Source organism: Amblyomma mixtum, chromosome 1 (genome assembly GCF_055824585.1).
Source record: "Amblyomma mixtum isolate Tamu chromosome 1, ASM5582458v1, whole genome shotgun sequence".
Classification (NCBI taxonomy): domain Eukaryota; kingdom Metazoa; phylum Arthropoda; class Arachnida; order Ixodida; family Ixodidae; genus Amblyomma; species Amblyomma mixtum.
This window is the reverse complement of record NC_143012.1, coordinates 273,340,305-273,365,694: the sequence shown is the minus strand read 5'-3', so window position 1 is coordinate 273,365,694 and position 25,390 is coordinate 273,340,305. Positions and strand designations below refer to the sequence as shown.

At 49.2% G+C, this 25,390-nt stretch overlaps 1 protein-coding gene across 1 annotated transcript in view; it reads right to left on the bottom strand.

Annotated features, from left to right (window-relative positions):
- Positions 1-483: 483 nt before the first annotated feature.
- The window catches only part of LOC149371722 (neprilysin-1-like), a 30,611-nt gene continuing 5,704 nt past the window's right edge, over positions 484-25,390 (bottom strand). Inside the window, exons 8-16 of the mRNA XM_089585226.1 lie at positions 24,125-24,353; positions 23,558-23,734; positions 14,162-14,262; positions 14,038-14,096; positions 7,829-7,880; positions 7,593-7,660; positions 6,801-7,084; positions 1,980-2,053; positions 484-583 (exon numbers count right to left, since the gene is read on the bottom strand). Of these exons, the coding sequence (XP_089441352.1) occupies positions 484-583; positions 1,980-2,053; positions 6,801-7,084; positions 7,593-7,660; positions 7,829-7,880; positions 14,038-14,096; positions 14,162-14,262; positions 23,558-23,734; positions 24,125-24,353 (1,144 nt within the window). The remainder of the gene's footprint in view (positions 584-1,979; positions 2,054-6,800; positions 7,085-7,592; positions 7,661-7,828; positions 7,881-14,037; positions 14,097-14,161; positions 14,263-23,557; positions 23,735-24,124; positions 24,354-25,390) is intronic.

Genomic DNA, 25,390 nt, shown 5'->3' with positions numbered 1-25,390 from the left:
GAGTAACGGTGCAAATATTCAATCACTTAATTAAATGTAATTGATACGAAAACAGAAGAAAAGACAGCCACATGCAGCCGGTGGGATCCGAACCCACGGCACTCGCGGTAATACAGGACTAAATACGTCCGCCGCTATGGGCGAGGCTGGCGGTGCACATACTCAACGTTCAGTTACACTACACATAAATACCCTCGAAAGCAGATTGGGTCGCCGTCGCCGTAGCTCAGTTGGTAGAACACCGGACGCGAAATTTGGAGGTCGTGGTTTCGGATCCCACCGGCGGCATGTGGTTGTCTTCTGCTTTTTTTGTGTGTGTGTGAAACCAATGCGGGGTTTCAATACGTTCTCCGCTAATACGACTTTCGCTTCGTCGGTCGTTGCTTAGCAGCATGGACTGCAAGGTCAGAAACGATAGATGCTCAGTGGAATGGGAACAAGTTGTATTTGCTGCAGTGATGACGTCCTTCTGCGGCCCGCTGCCTACCAAAACATGCACCTTCGTTGGGGAACCATGTGGGCGCTCGACGGGCACTCGTAGAGGCTCTTGAACTTGGGCCAATGCGTCAGCGCCATGTTCAACCTGCGCAGTGGGGTTAAAAAGATTTGGACGCGGCAAAACGCTGTCCTTGGGCAGCGCAGCCTCGTTCAAAAGTGTTTGCTTTTAAGTTGTATAGCAGCGAAGTCTTCCGCAAAAGCTCGAAAACAATCCAAGAAGACTGTTCGTGCATCTCAGGTCGCGAACAAAGCTAGTGAAGCCTGGAAATATTCAGAGCGGGAGGCGGAGAGTAGCGCTATAAACTTCTGCCGATGCGGCGATACAGTTCGCCATATATGTGGTTTGTAGAGGCGAGACAACAACAAATAATTATTTACAAGAAGGCTATAGAAGAGCATGCAGGCGATTAAAGGTGGGCGGAACGCCGTGCTCTATAATAGTGCGCGATGCATTTCCTTTGACGCGCATCTTGTAGGAAGTAAAGTAGAAACCTGGCGTACAAGAGACAATGAAGAGACATATTCTACCTTCTAATATTGCATGATGCTTCTTTTATTGCTATGTTTTCCAGCCTCTTGCTGCCCAGGTCGTTTCCTTCCTTTGTCAGCGCCACGGATTCGGGGCAGCCAGATTCATTGCTACAGTCTGCAGTCAGGACCGCCGCACAGAATTTCCCCACGACAATAAAGTAGTCCGTTGTTAATTTTTTTTGTTATCTGAACACGAAGCTAATCACAAGAAAAAAATTAAAACCTCTAGAATTTTGACGCCATGGCTTTTTTAATATAGTCATACATTAAAAATCTTATTTCGTTTACTGCTCGCGGAACGTGACTGGTTATTACTAACTGCTGTCTTAGGTTGTATCCTACTATAGAGCCAACACTGTCTCCTATTCTTCAGCAAACATCAAAGAGAAATCTTGATTTTTTCGAGAAGGAAGAGCGGGTGACCTGGCAGGTGTCATGTTAGGGAGCAGCCCGATATCGGAATGACATCTATATCCAGTCGAGATATTTACCAACGGCATAGCCTGGGGCTTTTGCAAAATGTACTGCGAAAGGGCTAATCAACAAAATACGGAATGTCTAAAGTGCACAGGCTATGGTCCCGTATCCAGGCGAGAGTGAGTGCACTTACTGAAACGTCACGCCCTCGAGAGGCTGTCGTATACGCTTCAGCGGCGTGGAGGGAACCGTTCGCCTGGTACGTAGAAACGATAGTCTTGGCAGAGTTTTACGCAAGTTGTCAGCTCAAGCTATGGTCCCTAATCTGCCTGCGGCGATTGCTTCTTTTGGCTCCCGGCTACATGCAGCGCAGTGGAGGGAGCTCCACCTGCCAGTGAGGTCACGCACATCTCGTCTTGATCCCCGTGCGCCCAAGGAAGACTAGTAGGGCTCTGCTGTGCTTAATCTCTCTGTGGTGTAGCTACACCGTGCACATACGCTACGCGTGTGCAGCGATTCGACAGCAGCCTCACCTCTCCTGAGCAGTGCGCTTTCCACCTTTCTTCTGCACCTGCGACGCATCGTTGAAGATCCGCGTGCACACGCCCTGAAAGAGCGAAGCAGAAATACTCAATTAGTTTTAGTCGTGAGTAATCAGATTTTAATTAGCACTCATCTATGGGGCAGAAACATGGCGGCTAGCGAAAAGGCTTCAAATTAAATCGACGCCAGCGCAACGAGCTATGGTAAGGAAAATGATAGCGGTGACGTTAAGAGAAAGGAAGAGAGCACAGTGGGTCCGGGACATAGAGTTTCTTACTATTACCTAGAGGGAAAGCTGGCGGCGCTGCACTTCAGCCACCATGGACGCTCAAAGCATCATGGGGCGGTGAGCTACTTGTTGCGGCACAGTCGTAATTTTTCGGGAACACGGAGTGGCTCTACTAAAAACTTTTCATTCCGAAAACGCTGTTCGTGTGTGCGCAGACGACTTTCGCGCGAACGCAGTGTGCAAAACCCATAGTAGTGAAAACGCAAAGACACACGACGCCAATAAAAGGTTTCACTTTTCTGAAATGCCATTAAAAACCTCTTATAGTGTTTTAAGCAACAACATTTTTTTTGAAAACATATTTACTTTCAAAAGTGCGCCTGTTAATTACGAAATATTAGTTTTTGTAGTGTTCATTACTTGGCCAATAGGAGAGCTAGCCATCCCTTATTTTGGGCGAATATTGCACTTAAATGCTTTTCTGCTCGTTTGTTGCAATTTACAGACAGGATATTGAACGTTAGGACATTCCTGATTATCGAATAGCGCTTATTTTTGCATTATTTTTTGGCCAAAAGTTCAAGTTCTGCAGTCGGTAGCTCACCGCCCGATGATGCTTTGAGCGCCCATGGTGGCTGAAGTGGTCTCGAGGCATCCATGTCTCGAGGGGTCTCCATGCAAACTCCCATAGACGGGCTGCCAGCTTTCCCTCTAGGTAATAGTAAGAAACTCTATGGTCCGGGAAGCCTAGCTGAGATTGGGAAGAGGAAATGGGCTTAGGCGGAGCATGTCCTGCGGAGGGAAGCTAACGGAATGGATTCCAAGGGAAGGTGAACGCCGCACGTACAGAGAGTCAGGTGTGAGGATGAGATTAGGAAGTTTACGGGGTGAGGTATCTTTGCACTGCAGTCGGCTGCTGCTGGTGACGATGAATTCATTGGGCAATGATACACGCCACAGTGAAGAGCTCCGGATTAATTTCTGCCACCTAGAGTTCACCGACATCTCAGACACAGGGAAGTCTTTGCATTCCGTCTCCATTAAAATGTAAGCGCTGCGGACGAAATTGAGTTCGCGGTCTTGGACTAAGTAGTCGAACGCGTAGTCACTGAATCTGCGAGGTGGGCATTTTCAGTCAGACTTATTAGACTTGTCCTGGGCTATAAAAAACTGCATTGAGGCGAGAGACGAAGTAGCATTTCAAGCCACAGTTTAAGGGAGACTAAAGGAAAATATAGGCAATATACATCGGGAACAATAGCGACGTTCTTTCTGCGCGTGAAAAGCACTTATTTAAACCAATCAGAGGCGCACTTCCAAAGACCAGAAACGCGGCTGGGAACCGAAAGTTAACGGATCAGTGCTCACGGCGGCCTCCCACGATTTCGATGGGGGCTGCATCGCGAGGGTCCGCACAGAGTGTGAATGCAGTTGAGAGCTCGCGGTTATGAACTTGCTGCGTACAATGGCTACACGCAGCCTGAGTGCACAAAATGCGAGACGAAAACTTCGGCCCTCGGTAGCTCAGAGGTTGTAGTGCTATAGGCTGCTGACCTGAACGACGCGTGCTCGATCTAGGCTGCGGCAGTCGCATTTCGACGGAGAAATGCTAGAGGACCATGTGCTGTGCGATGTCAGTACACGTTAAAGAACCCCAGGTGGTCGAAATTATCCGGATCCCTCCACTACGGCTTTCAAAATGCACCCTATGATATACGCGGACAAATGGCTCTTCTGCGACGAAAAACCCACTCTGTATCTCATCACATGGGCCTGCCAAAACATAGACGTGGTCCCCAAAATACAAAACCCTAGTGCGCGGCATTGGGAGAGACTGCTGTGCAGCGACAGCTGTGAAGACCAACAAGGTCCGGTACAGTGAGTTCAACGGGCGGCAGTGGCCAGCGGAGCCCTGGACTGAGGACAACCGACCATTGATTAGAAGTGGACGACTTCAACAGAGGAGACTCCTGAGGATAGAACCAAGGAGAGGACGTCTCTGAAGATGCCCTCAAACCACAGGAAAAAGCACTAGAGTAAAATAAAGTTTCTCCTTCCTTCCTTTCTTCCTTTCTTTCTTTCTTCCTTTCTTCCTTTCTTCCTTTCTTCCTTTCTTCCTTTCTTCCTTTCTTCCTTTCTTCCTTTCTTCCTTTCTTCCTTTCTTCCTTTCTTCCTTTCTTCCTTTCTTCCTTTCTTCCTTCCTTCCTTCCTTCCTTCCTTCCTTCCTTCCTTCCTTCCTTCCTTTCTTCCTTTCTTCCTTTCTTCCTTTCTTCCTTTCTTCCTTCCTTCCTTTCTTCCTTCCTTCCTTTCTTCCTTTCTTCCTTTCTTCCTTTCTTCCTTTCTTCCTTTCTTCCTTCCTTCCTTCCTTCCTTTCTTCCTTTCTTTCTTCCTTTCTTCCTTTCTTCCTTTCTTCCTTTCTTCCTTTCTTCCTTTCTTCCTTCCTTCCTTCCTTCCTTCCTTCCTTTCTTCCTTTCTTTCTTCCTTTCTTCCTTTCTTCCTTTCTTCCTTCCTTTCTTCCTTTCTTCCTTCCTTCCTTTCTTCCTTTCTTCCTTTCTTCCTTTCTTCCTTTCTTCCTTTCTTCCTTCCTTCCTTCCTTCCTTCCTTCCTTCCTTCCTTCCTTCCTTCCTTTCTTCCTTTCTTCCTTTCTTCCTTTCTTCCTTTCTTCCTTTCTTCCTTTCTTCCTTCCTTCCTTTCTTCCTTTCTTCCTTTCTTCCTTTCTTCCTTTCTTCCTTTCTTCCTTTCTTCCTTTCTTCCTTCCTTCCTTCCTTCCTTCCTTCCTTTCTTCCTTTCTTCCTTTCTTCCTTTCTTCCTTTCTTCCTTTCTTCCTTTCTTCCTTCCTTCCTTTCTTCCTTTCTTCCTTTCTTCCTTTCTTCCTTTCTTCCTTTCTTCCTTTCTTCCTTTCTTCCTTCCTTCCTTCCTTCCTTCCTTCCTTCCTTCCTTCCTTCCTTCCTTCCTTCCTTCCTTCCTCAGCCTGAGTCGCTGTCGGACTTTAAACCCCATAAAAACTAAAACCAAGCTTTCCTCTCCATCGTCTGCTTTGTGCTGTTTTAATTACGAGACCCTTCGCCCTGTTGGCTGTGCTCGCCGTGCTGCTTTCCTCGTATTTCGACGGTAATTGCCCACTGACACGGCGAAATAGCGTTCGTTCATGAATACGTCATTCATCACCTTTGCACGAATCTTCCAGTGGCGGCACCTCATTTACATCGCATTGCGCAATTATCTGGCTTATAAAAGAGCAGTAGTCTAGTCTGATTTAATTTTCCTTTTTCGGGTGCGGACTACAAATCGGGCAAGGCGCGAAAAAACGGGCTGATGGCGAGTAAGTAATTTTCTGCTCAGAGCCAGTGGTAACGACACAAGAAGGAAGCAGGTGCGCCAAAGTAAATGAAAATACTACGCTTTATCCACTGTGATGAAACAGCACATACGCAACACTGCTTGAAAAAGAAGAAAAATAATATATGGTAAGGCATGCAACCATGCGCACGAGCCCCAAGAGAACATGCAAAGTGTATATATCGCTAGCGAGAAGAAACAGAGGAGAGAATGAACTTTTTGTTGGAGCTTGAACAACCAGAGCGCACGATTGGGACACGTGACAAGTAGGTTTATCGCGGTTAGGCTGCGGTCGATCCCGGAACAAGTTCCTCCTATAAAGCTGCGAAAACTCCAAGAAGCTGTGCAGCTTATATTTTCAGCTGCCAGTTCTTGCGACGCGGCATGGAAGAACAGCTTGAATAAAACGTGTCCTAAATATACACCCTGTTGGTCAAATTTTAGGGGAATCCCCCAAGGTGGAGTAGATTTGTAATAAGGGAGTAATTACTCATTGACATCCACCTGAGCGCAGCCATACGGCTACAAAAGAAAGCTATACAGCTTTCTCAGAAACTTCGCAGTCAAAGAAAAATTCGTCCTGGTCCGTGGTTCGAACCCGGGACCACCGCTTCACCGGAGCAGTCGCTCTACCAATTGAGCTAACCGGGACGGCAAGCTTATGGTAGGGCAAGAGCGAATTGATGAATAACTCGAAGTGGGAACTGTGTTGGTCAAATTTTAGAGGAATCCCCCAAGGTGGAGTAGATTTGCAATAAGGGAGTCCCGGGTTTGAACCCCGGACCAGGGCGAATTTTTCTTTAACTACGAAGTTTCTGAGAAAGCTGTATAGCTTCCCTTTGTAGCCGCATGGCTGCGCTCAGGTGGATGTCAATGAGTGATTACTCCATTATTACAAAGCTACTCCACCTTGGGGGATTCCCCTAAAATTTGACCAACACAGTTCCCACTTCGAGTTATTGATCAATTCACTCTTGCCCTACCATAAGCTTGCCGTCCCGGTTAGCTCAATTGGTAGAGCGACTGCTCCGGTGAAGCGGTGGTCCCGGGTTCGAACCCCGGACCAGGACGAATTTTTCTTTAACTACGAAGTTTCTGAGAAAGCTGTATAGCTTTACATTGTAGCCGTATGGCTGTGCTAGGGTGGATGTCAACGAGTAATTACTCCCCTATTACAAATATGCACCCTCAGTTGTCTTTCGCCTCCACACAGAGCCCCCTTCTTTCCTGACAGCAAACTCACATGGGCCAGCGAGAGGAAGAAGAGGTTGTCTCCGGAGAAGTGCTTGATGTCGCGCAGGCGGATGTCTTTTTCGGGTCCGACGCGGGACTGAACGATGCGCTTGTATTCGCGGAAAAGCACGATGACCACCGCGCTGTCGGCGATGTGGTCGTACAGCTCCGAGTCATCGGCCAGCTTGAGCGAGTCGTGCGCGACGCGGAAGCACTTCTCCACCTCGCTGTAGCGCGCCATCAGCGTCTCACCCCACCAGTTGCGGTACTGGGCGCTGTCCGTGATGGTGCGGCCTGCGCGGTATAGGCGAGGACAAGATACGATATCACGGGGCGCGATATGCAGCTTAGCTCGTGCGTACACCGCCTCCGTCACATAACATAAGAGAAGATGCTGTTTTTACAGTTTATCTCAATGGATAAATGCAGCTGGTTTCACAATGGTAAGATGTGCTCTTCCTTTAATTTCAAGGCATGACATAAGATAGTTTGGTGAGGGTCCAGGACCTTCATCATCAAGCAAATCAAGTTCAGGCACTTAAATTCATAAAAAAATCAATCGGACACATTTAACTGATCTGGCGTCGCTAATTTGAAGTCCCCTGTTAATCTTCCTTGTAAGCATGTCGGAATGACTAACTATCTTCCTGGAAACATTTATCATTTGGGTCCCAATGGGATGACAGGTCAGCGTTCCTGCTCATCGCCTGTCACACTGCATTCGTGGCTCAATCTACGCAATAAACGAATACAATTCATGACAGAGCCACTAATCGCATTTCCAATGACCATGTCGTCTTACCCCGGTAGTCGATGGCCTGGAACATCTTTACACCGATTCGCCAGCCATACATGGGGATCGAGAAAGGCCTGTGCGCAGATGCAGAAAAGCAACAGAATTGAGATAAAAGTAAAAGCGGTAACTTTTTAAAAATTCTTAGTAGCCGACCAAAAACAGTGAAAACGCTGTCCGTATTGTGGCCTCGCCACGGTTAAGATCACTGACCAATGAGAGGACGCTGTATAGCGTCAACTTACAGGAACGAGTCGCCGTAATAGAGTGGCGGCTCAAACAAGCTTGCAGGAATGTCTGAAAAAAAAAAAACATAAATTTAAGTACGGAAGCTCAGCAAGATAGAAAACGAAAACGCGCAGAAAAATTATCAAAAGACAAAAGCAAAAACAATCGACAGACTATCTCGCTGCCGAGAGTAGATGTTAGCATGAAATGCACTGCACGAAAAGCATACCACAATCTAGGACGGTTCATAGAAACTGAAAGCCACACAGGAGTCTTGGGGAGCGTCTCTTATCAGCCGCTTTTCCTTCCTTTAGCTTTTCTGCTCGAATGACCGTGTGCTCGGCTTTCTTTGCCTCCGTGTTCCCATGCTTAGTTTTTCCAGGTTGCGTGTTGGCAACCTCTCGAACTCAGTTCCTGTGCCAGTAACATTGTGCGCCCATTGGCCGACGTTATCATTCCTCCAGGGATGTTGTATAAGCCGCTAAATGCAAATAAACGCTCTTTTGTTTGTTCTCCGTTACTGGAGGTTGGGGTTCCCTGCTCGGTGTCTTCACTTATTTCCGTACCCTTTTTCATCGGACCGCGATACAACATAAATGGCGACGAGGTAAAACCATGGAGGAAAAAAAACTGAGGAGGGAGCGTCCGGCGACAACCTTGAAGCCTAGTCTTAACAAGTAAAGATATAGCAAAAAAAAGAGAGTGTGTCCCCCCCGTGATCGCAGCACGTGATAGCGTGCGGTAAAGTCTAGCCCCGCTGCGCGCGCGCATGCGCCGATTAGCGCGGCAGACTAACTGTAGATCAACTTCCTTGCTGTAGACGCTCGCGCCGCGGGTCGCGCATACGTGCGCACTAAAACATACCGGAATCAAAACATAAAGGACCGGCTCGGAGAGCGAAAAACTGAGAGAGAAAACGACTTCAAAACACTCGGCTTGCGAACGCTGGCCGCGTGACGTCATGCTCCCTCCTTAGTTTTTTTTCCTCCATGGGTAAAACTGAGTTGTTTATGGCACACGCCTGTCATCATCGCCCCGAAGCTTCGTAAGTTCTGGGACACAAGCCCGAATTGCGTCGTTACGCCGGCAAACTAGGCCTCGCCGCTGCCAGTGTCGCCCACCGCGTTGTTAAACCTTGCGCCTCGCTCTACTCCGGAAAGCCACGGTTGCCTTATTCAACTGTAACCCGCCGCCGCCTCAGTTTCTTGCTACGCCGGGTCCTGCATCAGTGCCATGGAAACAGTGGAAGCTTGCGTTCCTCACCTACATATATAGAGGCAATCGGTGGCGAGGACCTCATGCGTAGACAGCGAATATATTACAGTTCGGTGCTTACCGCGTCTGAACTCAAGAGTGGAAATGTCAAGACCGAGCCCGACACCGATGTTTTTGACGAGGCACTTGCTCTGCTTGACAAGCATTTCGCTACAAGCGTGAACGAGCTGTCGGGCGTATGCCACTGCACTACGAGAGGTCGCCACAAGCTATGACTTCGGTGACTAGCTATTTGAATGGGCTGCATCGCAACAAATATGTGAGCGTCTACTTTTCGAGGAGAGGGGCGTCGTCTACAAAATTCCACTTTCATATGGGAGGCACTATATATAAGCCAAACTAGACGACGCTTGAAAGTCCGGCTGCAAGGACACACTAAGAAAGCCAGCAACATTGCCACTGACAGATAGCTAGCTGCGCACTGTAAAAGGTGTGACTCTGAAACACTGACTACCCCCTGTTCGGCCAAACGATTTCTTTGCATAACCAGCGCTCCGACGTGACCAGGAAATTTGTGGAAGCGTCGCTGATAGCACGGGCACGGAAACAGTCTGTGGCTCTGTCAATGACAGAGGTGGATTTCTTGGCGTACGTGGCACGTGGCAGTTTTGTCGTTTCCTTTTCCTTCTTTCCCTATGCAAACCAGAGGTGTGTGTGTGTAAATATATATTGTGCATCTTTATCGCGAAGACTTAAGCTTTTCCCGCCTCAACTACTGGCTCGTTGGCGATAAAACTGACCACAAAGCTTGCGCGTTGTGGTAACTTTTGTATCGTAGCAAGTTTTACAACGATACTTACTTGATTCAGCCGCGAATGATGCAACTCTGTAATCTACTGCGCCGAGGTCGACGAACTGAAAGCCACCAGCACCAGATTGCCGCGAAGGGCGACAGTGGCGCCATCAAAGGACCTGCGCAGCTGGTAATGCTGACCCCGGCGTCCTTCTCTTCGTGGAACTTTCCTATGGAAACAAATGTGGTGCCACTGACGCCCTTGGGCAAAAATCCAGAGTTCGCGGTTTTCGGTTCGTCGGTTTCGGGGCAGGTTTACCATGCGCGGCTGAAACAATTAAGTACTGTTGACAAACTTACTACGAGACAAAAGTTACCGTAATACCTAATCTTTGTGCGCAATTTCAGCGTAAACGAGCGAGCGGTTGAGGCGAGAAAATTTTAAAAAGTCTTCACGATAAAGATGCACAATACTGTGTGTCCTGCCCTCGCCTCTTCCTCTGTATAGTTACTGCGCTATGCTTTCTGTGTGGTGCGTTCAGCAACACCTTCAAGCACCGAAATGATGTCCGCTCCTCTAGTGGTGCAATGTCGACAGGCCCTTCTGTGGTGATGAGATTTTTGTCTATGCCCCTAATGAGGATGACACAAATGACGTAATCAATTATGTCAATGCTTTCGTCAATGGCGAGAGAAAAGGCTTCTAGATCCAAACATTGGTTCAATGACGCGTTTTAAATTTCGTGGCGTATCTCAGTAACGCTCTCACAAAACGGATTTGTTGAAAGCATTGTCTTTTCGAATTCTTTTTTCGTGCTGGGACAGATAACGCCCGCGGCTTCAAGCAAGCAGTTTTTCGCAAATAACTCAACGGTGAATGATTTTGCATATATTGAATGGGAAATGATAAAGCTTGCTCTCACCATTTCTTCCGCTGTTATGGCAAGCTTTCGGAAAACTTTTGTTTTCCGTTCAGTTGATACACTTTGTCATCACACATCTTTCCAGTTACTGCACGCTACTTGTGATACTGACAAGGGATGAGTGGCGTAGCACAATGTACGCCTTCGGCACAGACGCATCTGACGGCAGATTAAACACATTAGCTTGTTCCGCGACGACTGTTCCATCGAGGCTGAAAACATCGATTTTCATCTTCAACTTCTCGTTTCTTTAACCCTTTGAGGGTCGAATTATTTTGAAGAAAACTTTCCCAGGTGGTCAAATTACTTTATTGCGGATCTTGAATCTACAAAATGGATATAATCGAGAATAAATAGTAAAAAAAAAAATTAGGAACAGTACTTTGGTGACAGCATCACTCACAACTGGAAAATGTTCAATAGAATAGAATAGCAACGGTGATATAAGCAAGCTAAGAGCAGCACCAATAAAGATAGAAATCAACTTTCGCCGCCTCTGCAAAACAGTGCCCACAAAGAGAAAACACGTTTCGCGCGACTCCGTTGCGATCCCGCGGCGGAATCGAAACCGCGTAGGCGCGTTGCCACAGAGGGCGAGAATACCTCGCGAGCAACGGTGATAAGCAAGCTAAGAGCAGCGCCAATAAAGATAGAAATACACTTCGGCAGCCCCTGCAAGATATAGTGCTGACAAAAAGAAAACTCAAATTTTGCGCGACTCCGTTGCGATCACGCGGCGAAACCAAAACTACAAAAGGGGTGTTGCCGCAGTCTGTGCCGCGGCGCTAAAGCTAGACATAATAGAGTTCCTGTATATGCTCCCGTAGCATATACAGGAACTCTAGACATAAGTTCTGCTTATCTCCGTAAGAAGGCGGCACAGAATTCAAACACTTCTTGTGAGTCCTAAGAGGTGGCAGCACCCCCCAGTGAGCACGCATTGTTCTTTTGGCGCAAAATTTCAAACGGAAGATCGAAACCGTACCCGTACGGCAAAGACCTTGCGGGATAGAAAACCGCCGCCGTACATATACGGCAAAAACCTTCAAAGGGTTAAAGCCTTCGATATCGAAATTCCAAAACTGAATTTTTACTGGAAAAAGTCTATGTTCTTACTGCCGAAAGGGCCGTAGAAAGTATGGAAATAGATGTGGCAAAAGTGCGGGTGCACGAATAGTACTTTTTCCAAGCCGAATCAAATACGAATACTGTACCTTTGCTACCGAATCGATACGAATAGTTTAGAGAAAAACCGAACAGAATACAAATCGAATAGTGAGAGAACCGAATCCAATATTTTTTACGAATATTCAATGAGCAATAGTGCGACACAGAGAAGCGCTGTTTTGCAGTTATAACTGTATCTGTTGAAAGACTGATTTCCATTTGGGTGTTTGCAACACCAATTCGGTGTATTACCTATATCACTGTCGTGTTGTGCGCATAGAGAAAGTACCTTTTGATGTTGACAACGGAAGATAATAAACTAGTGCCAGATCTCGGTGCATGAGACGGGCGAGAGCTATACGCATTGGCTTCCGAGGTCAGGCATAAAGACCGGGTTTGCAGAACCTGCCTGGGCTCTGCCGCTTCGTCTAATCTCACAAGCAACGTATGAGGGTTCTGAACACCGCCACGCGAATGGTGCGGCACTGAACCCTCTATGTCGCGCAAAACTGACCGCGGCAGCATCATACGCGGCATGTATGGTCTCATTTTCCGAACAGTCGTGGATGAAAAATACGGCAGGCCTTATTCGAACGTCGCATGACTTATTGGTAAAGTATTCGAAAGCTTGAGGACATATTAGATTTGTTTCTAATAATTTTCAATAGACACTCTTTCATTCGTTAGAATAATCGAATAGGAGGATAGTTGATTCGGTATCTGAAATTTCCAAATAAACGCACACCCCTAGGCAAAAGTGAAACAAGTTAGAGCAGGCTATCGCCGAGTGGCGTTCGGTACGACGACGCGCCTAATATAGCTTTCCAAAGGGTGAGAAAATAGCGGTAACCCCCCCCCCCCCCAGAAAAGCGTGTGTATTATGCGGTTTGTGGATTTCAACGTCTTCAGGCGGCATGTAGGTTGAGGCATGCAACAAGTACTTGTGGCTAAGAGTGCCACTCCTCAACACAAACTGTAGCTTAAGTTTGTCTTCATTCTGAGTACCTTTACACTCCGCTGGAATTCTTTGGTCACCAGTTGCTTGCATTGGTAGATGATAATCTCCACTAGTCAAACGTGCAGCCCTTCATACTTCTTTTCTCACCTTGGTTGTCCTGGTATTTCGAGCCGCAATTTTGCTCTTAAACCGCTTAAAACAAGGAAATGTACGTGAGGGTGCGCGGGGTTTCAGGAATGAAGGACAAAGCTTTTGTCCACTCTAAACACTAATACACCTAATACGGGAGTATGTTGTTTATAAGAGGGAGCGCGCTAGAGGACAGCTTTATTCCCTTTTAACTCCATTATGTTTAGAGTGTAGGGTTGCTGGCAGTAAGGAAGTCCGTGCCTTGAGCAGGAAGAAATAAGTGACAGAGGGGCATCCTTTGTCCTCCTTTCAGTAAGATGGAGAGACGGGTAATGAGAATTTACAGATTACCTGTGCCGTGCCTTAAACTGCCACCTCGTTACTTTCGCATCGTAGAAGAGCAAAGTTGGTGATTTAGAGAAGGAATAAGGGCAAAGGTAGGAAGTTACTGCCTCTCAGTTTACACACCAGAGATTTAGACTCTGGTGTAGACACTCTCCACTCACGGACAACTTTCTGTGGCTCTGCAGCAAAGGCTACGCAGGAAAGGGGGCCCTTTGTCTCATGCCGCCGGGAGTGGGTTTGTTGTTCGGTTTGGGGGTGAGGAGGGGTGAAAGAGAAAGGGTTGAGCGACGCCTCGCTCCTTGTGCGCTCTTGAAGGCAGCTGATGTCCACCCGAAAGTAACGCAGATTAAGGGGCATCTTTCCGCAAAGAATGAGTGCCCTCTGCGGACGTAATTTTTTGGCCGATTTCAGCTGGAAGACCAGTCTGCTGACAAAGCTGACTCGTGAAGCTGGCACGAGCTTTCGGAATGAGAGGTAAAAGTCCGGCGGGCCTTTGGCCACAGCTCTGCGGGACAAGTGTTTGAGACCCCTGGTTTAGGTGGAAATAAAGGAGAACAAAAATTTTCAAGGATGAACCCATGGTCCTCGTTTGTCGCGTGACAACGCTGTTGGCAATTATAAAGCAGAAAACGAGTCACTTTACAGCTGATACGGTTACCAGTAAGACAGAAGGCAATCAAAACGAAGATGACTTACAAAGTGCGTTGTTGTCCGCGTCGTAGAACGGGTCCTGCTGGAATACGGAACCTTTCCACCTGCGCAAGCACGTGTAGAGAAAATTCTGAACTTCGTTTGAGGAGCTCCGGTAGTAAATGCTTACTCGAAATCCTGGATTGTCTTGTGCGCCTGGGACTTGGCAAATTCAAAGCCAGCGTTCCGGAAACTCTTGACAATCTGCCCGTACTTGTACTGCAGCTTTTTCTGCATTTAGGAATGGCCAGTGAAAGACAGGTTCGTAAAACGGCACAAGTATGAATGACTTGAGAAAGAGCTTTCGTCGCCAGGAACTTTCACATGTCAAGCGCAGGACACATCTCATTTACCCAGGCATCAGTGTTATTTTGCAGAACAGCCTTGATATTTAATATCATTTTAGACTCACGTTCTCGCGCAGCTCCACATTAGACTGAAAAGCGGGGCTACTTGGGCGACCGAGCACACCGCGCGCGCGTTGCAAGTTGCAAAGGTCTCCGGGCATTGCCTGTGGCGACGTGTGAGTCAAGATGTGCTGCGCGTATTGCTTCTGTCGCGCGATTTGACCTTTCGGTTGGCCGTGCGGCCCGCAAGCGCCCTCAGCTCCGCCTGTGTAGGTTTGCCTTGTGCGCGCGGGCTTGCTTCGGGGTGCTGCTGCAGGTCTATGCCAGAGTCCTTCATTATCGCACTATGGTCGTGAAACAACGCCGTGGAAAGCATGTTGCGCTGTCGAAAGCACAATCACTTTCTCTGAGGCCCTACGGTTTAGAGATAACTATGACCATGTGAATTAATCTGCGGTGGAAGTTAGCAAAAAGCGATTGGAAGGTGTCGTGTCCGGTCGCTGTGTTGAATGCAGCGAAAGACGCACACGGTACTTTTAGACTTCGTTTATTTAAAGCCGATGAGGGTGCGACCAGCGTCGACCGAGGCAGGAGCCGAACTGGCCGCCCGAAGAAAGGAGGGAGCCGAGAAGCGTCCACGGGAGGGAGTGGCTTCCCAGAACAGGAGGAGGGTGCGGGGGCGCACCGTGGGGGGGCATCTGGTGACAGCGTGCGACGAGGGGCAAGTGTCGTTAGGAGGAGGATTGAGTGGTCGTTAGGAGGAGGATCGAGTGGTCGTTAGGAGGAGGATGCGAACTGTCGTTAGGAGGGGAATGCGAGTGGTCGTTAGGAGGGGGCGCACACACACAAAAGCAATAAGGGGACACAACACTTCCTTCCCCCTTAGAAAGTTGCCTGGTATCGTGCAGGGGGTCGGCGCTCACGCGTGGAGGCGCGCTGGCTTTGTGCGCTCGGGGGAGAAACACTTGTAGGCTGGCTGTTGTTCGCTGTGTCTCCTAGGTCTGTCCTGGGCGAAGTCTCTTCTTCCGGGAAGAGGTGCCAGGCTATGTGGGAAAATGGTGCACGTGTTCTCTCCGCTGGCGGACAGCTCTCAGACGGCGTCGTAAATCTACGCAGCTGGTTGAGATGTCGGCGTGCTACTGTGCCATGTATGTTGACGAGCCAAGAGCGCAGGCCTATGCGTCTGACAATTGTAGCTTCCTCCCAGCGTGGCTTTTTCAGAAACTGTCGGGCAAGGACGCGCTGCCCCTCATTAAGCGTGCCGCAGCGCGGAATTGCTTTTTCTTCCCGGAACGTCTCTGCCTTTGGCTCGGGGAGGATGGCTGTGAGCTGGGTTCGCATTTCACGCTCGAACATCATTTTCGAGGGGGTCTCGCCTGTTGTGCTCTGAACCGTCGTGTGCTGCTTGAAGAGAAAGCGCGCAAGGCGGCGCTGCAGCGAGCCTGTCTGATCTCTTTCAAGGGCGCGTTTTAGCTCGGCTACGTAGCGCTCGGCTTGTCCGTTTGTCGCTGGGTGGTAGGGGGCCGATGTAACTGATGAGATCCCGTTGTCGCGATAAAACTTGAGGATCTCCGCAGACACAAACGGTGTTCCGTTGTCAGATACTACCTTGCGTGGCAGGCCGAACGTTGCAAATAGTGATCGGAGGTTGTCAATGACTGCTGCCGAAGTCGTCTGTCCCATTTGCCTTATCTCAAGCCACTTTGTGTAGGCATCTACGACCACAAGGAAAGTGCAGCCCTCAATTGGTCCTGCAAAATCAATGTGCAGTGTGTGCCATGGTGTGTCTGGCTTTTCCCATTCTGGGACAGGAGCTTTCGGCGGGGCGCTCCGGCTGCTCTGGCAAGGCTTGCATTCTCGCACCACTGTTTCGATGTCGTTGTCAATGCCAGGCCACCATATGTAGCTTCTGGCACACTTTTTCATTGCAACGATGCCCCGATGTCCGGCGTGGATGAGAGACATAGCTTGTGCGCGTAGTTCTCTCGGAATCACAACTCGGGACCCAATTATGATACAGCCGCGATGGGTGCTCAACTCTGTAGCTCGCCTGCGGTAAGCGTCGAAGTTGTCCCCTTTGAGTTTATGCACGTTGCCTTGTTGAACAGCTGTGTAAACTAGCCGGAGAGCTGCGCACTTCTGCGTAGATGCTGCAACTGTGCCTGCTGTAAGCGGAGGTTCTGGCAGTGCTTCGAACATCAGGACGTCTCCTGGTGGAAATGGTTCGTCAACAGTTGCGTCTAGTGGCAGACGGCTTAGCGCATCGGCGTTTTGATGTTTACTGCATATCATCACGCCTAGTGGAGAAAACCAGTTTCTCCCTAGAAGGCTTGATCCTGTGCCCTTCACAACAAGCAGAGGTAGCGTATGGGTCTGGCCGTTGTAGTTAACCTGCACGTTGGCAGAGCCCAATAGTGGCAGATTCTGTCCTGACCACGTTCGCAGGTGCGTGTCGTCTTGTTGCAGGGCGGGTGCGTCAGATGGCCATGAAGTTCGGAACGTGTCCTCACTGATCAGAGTACAGGCTGCGCCGGAGTCCACCTCGAACTTAATCAGCTGGTGATGTACGCTTACTTCTGTAAAAATCTTCGGTCGCGTGCCGAGATTCATGGTGTTCAGGTCGTACAACACAGATGGTGTTGCTGATGTTGTTCCATGGAGATCAGATAGCGGCGTATTCTCTGAGGCGTTGACGCTGTGATTAGGCTGGGAAGGTGACTTTATCTTGGCAAGTCTCCGTTTCGTAATGCATGCTCTTTCGATATGCCCTCGCTTGTGGCAAAAATTACACGTGGCTGACTGGAATCGACATCCCTGGGGGTTGTGTTGGTCGTCACACCGCCAGCAGCGTTGTGCCTTTTTGACCGATTTTACAACAACAGAAGGCTTGCGCACCTGGTTGCTTGTCTGGTGTACCGGCTCGGTGTTCCGGCGAATCCCTCTCTGCTGGTGACCGGCGCTCTCCGCTCGAACGGCGATGTCGTAAGCTTTGCTGAATGTGAGGTCCTTCTCAGCGAACAGGCGCTGCTGCAGTGACTCGTCACTCAGTCCGCACACAAATCTGTCGCGTAACATCACGTCCAAGGGAAGCATGGTGGTGTTAGCAGTAGAAGCTGCGTCTCCCTCCTGCCCGGTAGCTGTTGTCGACAGCGTTCCAAAATTGCAGTCGGCAGCGAGCTTCTTGAGCGCGGCTACGTAGGCGCTCACAGTTTCTCCTCCCAGTTGATCTCGTCGTTGGAAGCGAGCCCGGCTGTAGACCTCGGATGGCCTTGGGTCGTAGTGCTTTTGCAGCGCTTTTACGATGTCGTCGTAAGACACTGCCGCTGGTGTGCTTGGCTGAATAAGGGCGCAGACAGTATCGTAGGTCTGCTCCCCGCACAGCGTCAGCAGGTTGGCCCTCTTCAAGGCTGGGTCTGTGATGTTGTTAGCTTCAAAGTAGAACTGAAGGCGTCCAACCCACGATGACCACGATGAGCCGTTGAATTCTGGTATCTGATTGGGAAACCCTCGCGTAGCCATGGCTTGTCAATAGCGTTGCGTAGCGCGGGTCGAATCCACTTTCTCGTCGCCACTGTCGTGTCCGGTCGCTGTGTTGAATGCAGCGAAAGACGCACACGGTACTTTTAGACTTCGTTTATTTAAAGCCGATGAGGGTGCGACCAGCGTCGACCGAGGCAGGAGCCGAACTGGCCGCCCGAAGAAAGGAGGGAGCCGAGAAGCGTCCACGGGAGGGAGTGGCTTCCCAGAACAGGAGGAGGGTGCGGGGGCGCACCGTGGGGGGGCATCTGGTGACAGCGTGCGACGAGGGGCAAGTGTCGTTAGGAGGAGGATTGAGTGGTCGTTAGGAGGAGGATCGAGTGGTCGTTAGGAGGAGGATGCGAACTGTCGTTAGGAGGGGAATGCGAGTGGTCGTTAGGAGGGGGCGCACACACACAAAAGCAATAAGGGGACACAACAGAAGGTTAATGGCTCAAAGGCAGAGAAGTGACATAAGGTTGGAAGTGCAAGATTAAAAACTGTATTTCAAGAAAACTGCGAATTTATAGACCAATTTATTACGCCCTAACACCGCTGAAGGTTTTAACGGTGCATACGCTTTTTCTTTATTTTTATTCTTCGTCGTTCGTAACTGAATTGATATTATCTCTGATCTCATATTGTTTCTTTCTCTCCCCCTACATTAATGCCTGTAAGAGCGCTGTAGGTATGTGAATGAATAAATTAAGAGCAAAATTTGGGGCAGCCTTAACCATTGCTTAACGAAGGAAATGCGACATCATTTAGGTAAGTGGTTTTGCCCTTTACTTCATAATTCTAATGTCTTCTCGTTTCAGTGATTTTATTTTTCGAAACCACTAACAGCATCTCCCCGGTAGCTGTGCTCATCTGTCTTGTTTGGATAGTCGGGAGAAAATTTTGTGCTGAAACATTCGATTTCCTCACTCTTCACTTTTGCTTAGAGTACTTACTATACGGCCCCTCCAGAACGCAGTTGACAAAGGTTCTGGTCAGTCATCACTACTTTTACCCATATACATGCAGCCTTTCTTGACACTAGTGTTTTAAAGTAATTTCAGCGGATGTAGATTCAATCAGCCTCAAAAACCTTTTTTAGACTTCAAACGTGGACCTTACGCGTCAGGTCATGCCTTTGCGCGAAGGGGACGTTTGTGCCGCCGCGGTCAGTGAATTGCTACCTGCGCGAGCAACGAGAAACTTGAACAATGACATGATTATGATTTGTGTTGTGTCGTGATGCTGTACTCTTTTGGGACATATATCAGCGGACCCTTAAAAAGGCCACTCAGATTGCGCCTCATAAGATATCTGCCTCTGATGAGACTCGCGAATTCCATATGGACTTGTTGGGTTAATAGGACTGTTTAGAGAGTGGAAAGACCACATGAAGGATAAACAGGACAGAGCCGCAACATCTAATGAGGTCACTGTTCAGATAACAGTGCATTTTAGCTCAAGAGGTGTGTGCTGCGCAAGTTCAACCTCCTCAGTGGTTGTCCTTTCTTGACATGTGCGCCTTCCGTAATTTTGATGCGCGGGAAGAGTAAGGGAGTGATGGTGGTGTCAGGCCGTGTGCCGAGATCGCATAATTCAACCCGGTTAAGTAAGCGTGAGGAGGGTCGGAAGGTTCCCGATATTCCACGCAACAACATCAAAGAGAACCTTCGGGGACGGCCTATTAGCTTAAGGCATCGGTAAATGAAGCTTGTCTGTTGCGCCGCCACTAGTTCGAATAACACTCGGGGTTGCAGTATGGTAGTTATTTCCTTTGCCAAAAATAACCACGGTGTGGTTTTGGGGGCGATCGTGTGCGTGCGCCTGTGCATGTGCGTGCGTGTGCAGCCTCCTCCATCCTTGATGCACACTCCGATGGGAGCACATCTGGGCACTCGGGGGTAAGAATACATAATCACGCCCCCCCCCCCCCCCTTCCCCCTCACCAGCAGCCGATGTAGCCGAGGCGGATTGTGAATGTTCTACCAATGCCGTCACCCAACCGAAGACCGCCAACAAGCATAATGCTCTCGTCTCAGACACCAAGAACCCGAAGTGCGACACCGAGAGGCAGATATAAGCCGCCCCACCGGGAAAAAAATCCAGCAGTCCGAGAACTCGAGGCCGCCTGCTGGCGATTGGCATCCTTTCTTTAATGAGCGAAATAACTTTATCGCAGTTACATTTAATTGTAATAGTATCTCTATAGGTGTTTTATCGCATGCTAGCGAGCGCATCCTCTAAAGTATGTGCATAGCTGTCCAAGCCCGCCTTCCCTTGCTTATTTCCGTCGCATGCAACAAAGAATGTTGGGATTCTGAAAAAAGGAACTGCACCAATTTATATCCTTTATTTTGTAATACTAGCAGTAACATCTGGGGTCTCACGTTTCGAAGCAACACGGGGCTACCAGGGACGCTATAGAGTAGAGGACTCCAGATTAACGTAGACCACCTGGGGATCTTCAACGTGCGCTGACATCGCACAGCACAGGCGCGTTTTTGCATTTTGGCCCCATCGAAATCCGGCCCGCGCGGGTAAGATCGAATTCGAGGCCTTGGGATCTGCAGCCGAGCGCCACAGCTACTGAGCCATTGTGAGGGGACTTATAGTATCTGCTGTCTGAAACAACGAACGCCTCTGGAAGTAAATGCACAACGTGGTTGGGTCGTTGGGCCAATGTTTCGCTTATTTATGGCACATTACACAAAGAAAGAGAAACTATTCTCACTCAATGCTTTATCAGCTAGAGCACTATTAAAATTCGATTAAAACCTCACGCAAACATCTGAAAATGGAATCTCTAATAAACTCAAGATTTCACATCAATCTGGCGTACGTTGCTTTAGAATTACCGAAAGCACATAAGCGCCAAATGGATTTCTTCGTTGACACCAGGCTTCTTTCAAGATTGTTGGAGCTTAGACTGGGTGCCATTTTCGTACTGCCTAGCGCAGCAGTTTCCAAGCGGTAAATCTGCGCGCTACATCCACGCGCATGAAAATATGACGGGTTACAAAACGGGGGGGGGATATCGTTTCTTATCTTTCTCACTTTCCGAGAAAGATAGGAAAGTGAAAGATGGAGGTAAGGGTAGGAAAAAGCGATTGCCGATTTCTCCAGGTCAGGTCAGGCCGGAGGTGCCGTCTACGGGAAGCTGGGGCCAAAGTGACATGTTGCCACCACCGAGGGGCCTTAAAGGTCCAAACGGTCGTAATCGGCTCTGCCACTAGGATCCCCTTTTCCTCGGACACTGCAGAACCACGCACGGCTAAGCGTGGGTTCTCGGGTCCGTTGTGGCCGGCGCACTGCTCGCCATCATCCCACTGCGGGGATGTCCCTGCGGATGCTCGGGAAATCGTGGTGTCGCAACTCACCATCAACTGCATGCTGGAGATGCTCCTGCGGGGGTGTGTGAGCTATACCTACACCTTGTGTGACCGGCTGCTGCTACAGCAGCAACGACGACAAAGTGTTTAACGTCGCACGCCAATTGAGAGAGAAGTGGAGACGCGCCACCCCCCGATAAGAAGTTGGTGGCTTCTGTCTCCATTCGTCAAACGTGGTCTTCGTGCGAAACTTTACGATCGCACGGACATCGTTCAGCACGACGAGTTCGGAGTGAATGGGGACCCCGCGTCGTTGCGACGTCAGCCGCGTAAGCTGAACCTTGTGCTTTTCCCAGATATTAGGAAGACATTTAACCATGCCCGATATACGTCCTCGGCCATCAGCAAAGCGACGCCGTATCGCATCAAATGCCTGCACAGCAGCGGACGCTTCATACAACTCGTTCCCGAACTCACCGGCTATCAGCGAAGCAATTGAAGCAGCGAATGACGGTGCAGCCTCAGTGTAAACACAGATCGCTCGGTAGTAACAACGCTTCATAGCTTGAGGTGCTATAAGAAGGCAATGGCTTGAATGACACCTTTCCATTTTTTTTTTTTTTCAGGTGCTGCAAAGATTGCACATTCCAGTTTGAATTTAGCCTGCCAAACTGTAAAGCCCGTGCGCAATGCCTAACTGTGCACAAACTTAAGTCGCAGTTTCGCGACTGTACTACAAAATGCCAAGCCCCTGGCATCAACAAGTCGACCCACTTAGAGCTGCTATGGCGGGGGTGGGTTAGTAGCGAAAATATTTTACAATACTAGCGTGTTAAAGAACGCCGCGGTACAACGCTGTAATGCATAGCCTGAGCACGTCGCAATTCAGAACGGCGTCATTCGATCGGTATCGGAGCTGTTAGTGGCGCCTCACTTTACAAATAGCGTTACCTGCTGGCAAAATGGAAAAGCAACGGCCGCTGAACTGCACCATTTATAAGCTCGAAAGATAAACAAGTGAAGGTATCCTCTGCTACGATATCAAATGCACTGTGGTTCCTAAAGTTTAGCCCCGTGATGCCGCGCGTAGTAAGAGCCAGCTCGACGTTTTGACTTCAGCTAAAGTCGCATAAGCTTAGCCATGCATTGAACCCTCCGTGAAAATAAATACTGCTAAACGTACCACCGTATACCACAACGTGGCCTGCAGTCATGTCCACTGAAGCCAGGCAGCGCAGCACAAATTCTACGAGTGCTTTCGGCTAACGCGGGCTTCGCCAACAGCGTTGTGGTTATATTGTAAGAGCGCATGGCACGTTTAAGCAATCTCCCATTACACATGAAAACTCTACGCAGTAGGCCGAGAATCACAGGGCCCGTCGTGGCACTGCCGGCAGCGATCGTACTCCGTATAAGCGTCACGCGGGCTATGATTACGTAACCGTAGCAGATGCAGGACCTCAGCTTCAGTTTTGCATAGGATAATAAAAAAAATGGCTGTGGCTTAGCTTGGTTAAGCCCGGTAATTCGGAAAGCAATATCCGTAGCTACGCCATGGTTCAGCTGGTAGTGTAGCTGGTGGTGGTGCTTGTGGTTAGACTTGTGGTGATGCATCGGTTATACAATCCAATCCAGTCCGATCCAATGCAATCCAATCTACCACCACGCGCGGCCTCGCCTCGCGACGGCACAAGTTGGAGCCCTGCTCTTGCAGCTGTGACGTCACACCGCTAGGCGCGCCGCTGAAGGTCAATGGTAGCTACCGCGGCCTCGCCACGCGAGGAGCTGAAAGTGAAAGTAGTATTGCTTCGCAATAAAAGACGAAATAATAGCCCGGGCGTGGAAGCAAGATTTTCTGGCGCAACCACACCATAAGCCGCCGGCGCAGTCTCTCGTGTCTCCTCGATCGATGGTGGCGCACCTAGCGGAAGCTGATCGCAAACCGAACTTCAGCGGGAGTTTCATGACCATTAGGAGTATTGAAGGACTCTAGCTGTACTGAGGTCTGGGGATTTAGCTGGGTTTGTAAAGCAGCTTATTGTGTAATAAGCACTTGCGCTCTTAATTATTTTCGCCTTCCTTCAGAGCAGATCGCAGTTAATTGGCTCTGTTCCGATGAGCTTAGGCGCCCTCTAAAATCATTAACCTTAAGGTCATTCTGTACAATGTAGATGCTTGTCGTTGTTTTACACACGCACATAAAGCGGAAGGACGGACGGACCGACCGACCGACTGACCGGTCTATCGATCGATTGATTGGTAAGCAATGAAAGTCTGGTGGTTAGTACAGCGTTGTAAGAAACCTTTTTGAGCAAACCACGGTGCGGGGAACCTTACCCATGAGCGGTACCACTGCTTCATGTACTGGTACTCCTTGGTCTCGTATGGGTAGAAGTAGTAGATGCGCATGCGTCGCAGCTTATTGTTGAGCGTGCTCTGCTCCGTGTGTGGGTAGAAGGAATTGATTGACATACGCTTGAACGAATCCTTCAGGTTGGCGATGGCGCGGCTGGCCTGCGTGTAACGGACGAAAGTATGGTGGTTTTGTCTCGCATTACTTCTCTTTTGTCAATTCGCGTTGTTAGATCCATAGATGACAGCAGTGTAAGCGCTCTCGTTTAAGCATCGGAATGCCGTGACTTCTTACGTTGGTTACTTTTAAACGCACTGGACGCTAGTATCCCCGATAACTCCTTTCTCGAGCGTGTTAGTTCGGATAAGGCTGCCTTGCGATCTGCGTAAACATTGACAGGAAGTGGATAGCAGCTGACACTTGTGCGGTGCCCCATAACTACCAAAACACCTACGTAACTGAAGTACCTGTAAGTATTTCCATCGAACAACCCCTCGCTGGCGAATCCAGATTAAACGCGTGTTAAATCAGTTGCAACAAAAGCGCTTTACCTCTGCGCGCTTGGCCTCGGTGTCCTTGAAGGTGACCTTGGCTGCGGTGAGCAGCAGCGGCTTGAAGTACGGCTCCATAATGTCCAGGCAGCGGGTGCGCTTGGAGGGCGGTGGGCGCAGAGCGTGGCCATACTTGTACATGAACTGCAGGATCTTCGACTCCTTGGGCATCAGCAGTGGGCTGAGGAACTGCACCAGCCGGAATACGATGTAGTTGTTCACCGTTCCCCTGCGCACAGAGACGAGGACGCCATTACAGTGTGGTTCTTTATACAAAAAAAGGACTACGCGCCGAAGGTTTCGCTGTACCGACGTCAGCTGCGTTATGTAGGGCCTTGAGAAGGTGGCGAACGGAGCCAGCCCTTGCTTTGATAACCCCAATGAATGTCGTTCCCCGTGTTCGTGCGTTCCTGTGCACAGCACGGCAAGTGCTTGACCGCTTTACACGATACTCCTGCGCCCTGCTAGTGCTCTTTGTGCTCGTGATGCTGTAATGCGTAGCCTTTAAAAAAATAAACTCCAACGTTTATGCTGGTGGTGTCTTCCAATTGTTCGTTGTGTTGTGTCAAATTGTGCGCTGTGTTTGCTATGGGGAACGGTTATGCTACGCTGCATAACGTTAGATGCGCGATGAAAACAATGTACGTAACTAAAAGGAAGCAACATAGCACAGGTAGCGCAGCTAACAGCTATCCTACCCTCTTCTCTTATTCCACACGCAGCCCGTCTGCGCCAACGTTGCGGACTGGTTTTATTAGCAGCACTCGCTGTAGAATACAGTCCAAAGTTGCATCGTGGGCTGAGCCTTCAGGAGAGTTTTGTTACGGGGTGCATTTACTGAGATTTCTTGCACAACCAGCCTTCCTTAGGTGACGTAATGCGGACATGCCTTTTTTTTTTTTTTTTTTAGACAAGAGCTCTTTCATAAAGAGGGCTAAGTGTGGCTGAAAGGAATGAACAGCGCTTACAGACAGGACGAAAGAGAAGAACACAGACACATCCACTGCGTTGTTGCCTCTGTTAGCGCTGTTCAGTCGTTTCCATCAGCGAGCTTTTTCGCGGTCTATTTTATTTTGCTTTTCCTTATTGAACACATAAATCATACATCATGGAGAGAGGCGCCCTTTGATCGGATAGCATGCAGGCCAACGCTCCTGGTGGTTCTTGGCTGCTCAGTGCCGTGGTTCGTTATGACATTTAACCGACGGGGGCGGGGGCTGGTTGGTGTCATTGCAACCAGCAAGCAGAAAACACCAACGGCGAACC